The sequence below is a fragment of the Camellia sinensis genome, chromosome 13, assembly GCF_055761805.1.
Source record: "Camellia sinensis isolate YWXY chromosome 13, ASM5576180v1, whole genome shotgun sequence".
NCBI classification, from domain to species: domain Eukaryota; kingdom Viridiplantae; phylum Streptophyta; class Magnoliopsida; order Ericales; family Theaceae; genus Camellia; species Camellia sinensis.
This window is the reverse complement of record NC_138973.1, coordinates 62,536,156-62,540,714: the sequence shown is the minus strand read 5'-3', so window position 1 is coordinate 62,540,714 and position 4,559 is coordinate 62,536,156. Positions and strand designations below refer to the sequence as shown.

The 4,559-nt window shown below is 37.7% G+C and overlaps 1 protein-coding gene across 1 annotated transcript; it reads right to left on the bottom strand.

Moving 5' to 3' along the window:
* Positions 1 to 1,945: 1,945 nt before the first annotated feature.
* LOC114271987 (auxin-responsive protein SAUR15) lies at positions 1,946 to 2,416 on the bottom strand. The gene has a single exon (XM_028213660.2). The coding sequence runs from the start codon at positions 2,414 to 2,416 to the stop codon at positions 1,946 to 1,948; it is 471 nt and encodes a 156-aa protein (XP_028069461.2).
* Positions 2,417 to 4,559: the final 2,143 nt, after the last annotated feature.

Below are 4,559 nucleotides of genomic sequence, written 5' to 3'. Positions count from 1 at the left end.
AGCATGATATCTAGGCTCATCCATCATAAAGTCCAAACTGAATCAAGTTCATTGAGTTTGTTGAGAATTCAACGCCAAACTGCACGTTCGCCGACCAAGCGATACACCGAATAAGAGATGTTGGTAGAATCGGCTGACACATATGCCGAGAATTACAATGAGCCTAAGTTGTTCATTTCCGAAGGTGTAGTAAGAAACTGGACCCTGAAACTCAAGTAATGATGACAAGCATGTTAAGTTGTGTGAGAAATATTCACACCAAATGACTTTATAAAGAAGGTGAGTTAAAGAAAAGAGGTATGCACTATCAACTCAAAAAACTCTCCCTCTAAAGTATCATACCCTTTCCTTTCCATATTGAAACTAATTTAATTGTCAGAGTGTTAATTCCAACACCTCCAATTAGAGTGTTTCTTGTTTCAGGTAACAGGGCGAGGATCGAACAAAGGTCTATTTGGAATGAAGGAAATATTGAAATTAGTGAGAAACACATTCAGGCAATCACCGTTGGAACGGGATCACTATTGTGTGCTGGCTGTTTTTCCTACAATTTAATGTTATTTATTATTATTATTATTATTATTATTATTATTATTATTATTATTATTTTTCATTTTAAGAAAACCATCTATCGCCACAATCCTTCACAACATCCTCCTTATCCTCTTCGGTCACCCCACCATTAGCAAGCCATATAGTTAAGGGTATGCATAGTGTAATTGGAATGATTTAAGGGTAAAATTATAAATCAAACCAAACCAAATCAAACTTCTATTGAGACCATAACATCACCACCCACCATTTCATGATTTGCTCTAATAATTTATCAGAAATGTAAGAAATTTATAATTTTAGATCCATAAATTGATTAATAATGATATGATATGCGAGTTGAATTTTATATAATTAATTGTGTGAGAGTAAAAAAAATTAACACATGTCATGCCATATGACATTATTATGATCCAATTAAAATAAGTTTTTTCTAGTAATTTCAAATATTTTGTAGGATTCAAAAAATGATTATTCTCCACAAAAACTCTCATTCTCAAACTCTTACTAGTAAGAGTCTATCTCTATAGAGTGAGCGAGTGAACTCTTACTGATAAGAAACTGCAAAGGGTGCTTTTGTGGGAAAAAATGTGTGAATGTAAGATTATCGCATAGAATACTTAGATAAGATATCTATTTCTAAAAATTTTGGGTTAATAGGCCAAAGCTTAAATTTTTTGGGGCCAAAAGGATACATATTTGTTGAAAACTTATTTATCTATCTATTCAAATATCACTTATCTATTCAAATGTTCTACTATCTATATATGGGTCACATATTTATGTAATTATCTGTTCAAATGTCCTAATATTTACACACGTGTCACTATCTATTCATCTATTTGTTTAACTCACCATCACCATCTATTGTTGCTATTGACTGCCGTCTGCTGGTGTGACTTTTCTGACACTGATGACTTTTTCAACAACTTTTCAAAATGTTTATGGCTTCGTTTGGAAAGTTACTATTTTAGTAGGCTATTTTAGTTTTTGGTTATTTTAGTATGCTAAAATTTTTGTGTTTGGGAAGATGATTGGATTTTTTTATGGTTGGATGTGATGTTTGTAAGAGAAAAAGTGAAATGATTATAGGTTTGATGTGATCTTTTGTCTTATTATCTATTTTAGCCTATTTTATCTTTTTATAAATTTTAACCTAAATTAGACTATTTTTTTTCTTCCCAAACACCCCAATATCTCACTAAATAAGATTAATCCCTAAATCTAATGCCTAACGCACCCATCAACTTGAATTTATTAGCAGTTTTTCTTAAATTTTACTTGTATACGCAATAAAGCTTTATATATTTTAAAATTAATAATTACGTCATAAAGTACCATGATTTTTTTACAAATATCACAACGGTACAATTCTCCAACATTATTTTGACAATCATCGAAGCCTCCAGCCCCGCCGTATACGGCGGTCGGCACCACCGGCTGCGGCAATTCTGGTCTGGACATTCTCGAACTCGGATATCCGACAGGGTATCTGGATCCCACCCGAGTGATCGAACCCGTATTCGTTCACAGCCTCTTCCAACAACTTCCCAAAAAGTGGGTGATTGAAGTAAATCACAGGCACCAAATATCTATGCGTGTCGTCCTCTTTCTCTCCCACGTACACCGCCAAGTGCCCCTTCGGTACACCCCCTTCAATCGGGTCGATCTCTTGCCCCACCCGCATGTAATCGGACTTTGACTTTGATTTAGAAAAACAGAGTCCTTTAGCTCCGGACTTCAGAGCCCGACCCCAGTCACAGAGCTTCGTCATGGCTTTGATGCTAGAGCTTGATCGGGTTACGGGTCGGTTTATTCTTTGGTGGATAGTCCATTTGAACACCTTCACGAGCTTGTGTCCCATCTTGAAACCTCTAGTTTTATTCATGATTTGTTCAAACAAAAAAAGAAAAAGAAAAAAGGGTTTGTATAGATCAAAACAACTGCTTTGGAATGGGTTTATTAGAAAGAAGAACAAAGGGTCTGATTAGCATAGTAAAACATGTATGTATAGATCTAATATACGTATATGGGTTTGTAAATGTTTTTTCATTGTCGTTTGTTTGAGTTTTATAGAGGAGGTGGTGTTGGTGGCAAGTGGGGCGGTGAAGGAGTGAGAGATAGGTAGATCCGAAGAGGAATGAGATTCTCTTAGATGGTGGATTTCTAGTATGGATTTATATATATATATATATATAGATATATACTAGAGTTGTGGAAGACTCAAAACGTACGTCAACAAGAATGTGTAGTGTGGTGTAGAGAGAGAATGGATAAAATTGTTTGAGAGAGAGAGAGAATTGAAAAAAGAAAGGAAAAATGGTCGGCACGCGGTGCAGTCTGCAGACATTTGCGTACGCGTGTTAACGGTATTGGGTTTAATAAAAAAAAAGTAAAATTTATAAATTTATATCAATTAATTAAAAAATATTAAAAAGTATAATAAATTATAATTGATGAGAGATATATATTCTTTGATTGACAAATAATTTTTCAAAAGGATTAGAGAGAGAGATTGATAAATTTTTACCAAACAAAAAAACAAAATAAATTGGTAATGGTCAAAAGTCCAAAGCTGTTTTTAAGATCAATGTTAGCGATAAAAAAATATTTTCTTAAAATTTTGATATAATATTTATATGAGTGTGATATTGATATTTTTTATATTTATTTTATAGAAATTGGAGTAAAATAATTGAGATTTTTAGCATTTAATTTTTTTTTAATTTTTTAATATATATATATATATATATATATTTTTATGAAAAGAAGTCAGAGCCCTAATTGATAAAGTAAAAATGATGTTAGATTTATTCGGATCTTGGGAAGTGAGGGGTGGGATGAGTTACTAATAAAAATGATTTTATTAATTTGAAGGGTTGGATGAGTTGTTAAGATAACTGATGATACAGTTTGTTCCATTGAATGGATCGGACTAGTCCAAGTTCCTCAAGCCCACGTCCAAATGATCAAGCCCACCGGATAACCTGCAAACAAGTTCAACGGGGAACTGGGTAGTCCCCCAGTGAACCCTCCAACGTGCAAGTTAGGAAGAGAAGTGGAGTGCAGAGGGAGAGATTAGAGATAGAAAAGCTTAACCTTCTTCTTGTCTTTAACGCTTGCTTATATCCTTTGGTAATCATTTCACTGTCCCTTCCGACTTGCCCTCCTCGCCAAAAGTCTATACTGTAGCTTACCTTGTTCAGGGTAAAGGGGTCCTGTTCCGACGGAGAGGTGTTGTCGTAATAAATGTTGTAATGGGCTGCATTAATGGTGATGTATAGTGGCAATAACTTTGCAGATCTTTCTCTGCTGATGTGACTCGTCCTTCACCTGCCATGTGTCTGAATGTCATTGGCTCTTTATGTCATGTTGGATTCCAGCTGTCCTGGACCTCACCAGCTGCGTTATGTATTGGGCTCCAAGTGATGGGCTTGGGTTGTTCATAGTGATTCATGGCCTTTATGGGCTTATATACGTCTGTAGTCCCCCATTCCCGAGTGCAGCTTTAGTCCAACGAAGGGAATACTAATGAAGAAGATGAGGGTATTAGGGATTGGCAGGATGGAGGTCGGCCGACAGGGGTGACCGAGAGGGTGAACCGACCGGGAGGTGGTCCGACCGTGCAAGGTGATCGAGTGGAAGGGCCGACCACGAGGAGGGCCGACCGCAAAGGTTGGCCGAGTGGTAGGGTCGACCACGAGAAGGGCCGACCGCGAAGCGGGCCGACCGCCGAGGTTGGCCGAGTGGGAGGGTCGACCACGAGGAGGGCCGACCGCGAAGGGTGACCGAGTGGAAGGGTCGACCGCGAAGGGTGAGGTGGAGGGGCGTGGGGCTCGAAACGCTGCGTGTCACGTGGTGATTTGAAGTAGAAAAGACAGGGTAAGGGGAGGAGACAGTGGATCGTGGTCGTACACGTGGCAACATCCCGCGGAGGGGGGGAGATTAGGCGTTAGATCAGAAATGAAACGATAGGTCATTATGGGTGTTGAAAAGACAGTTTTGGC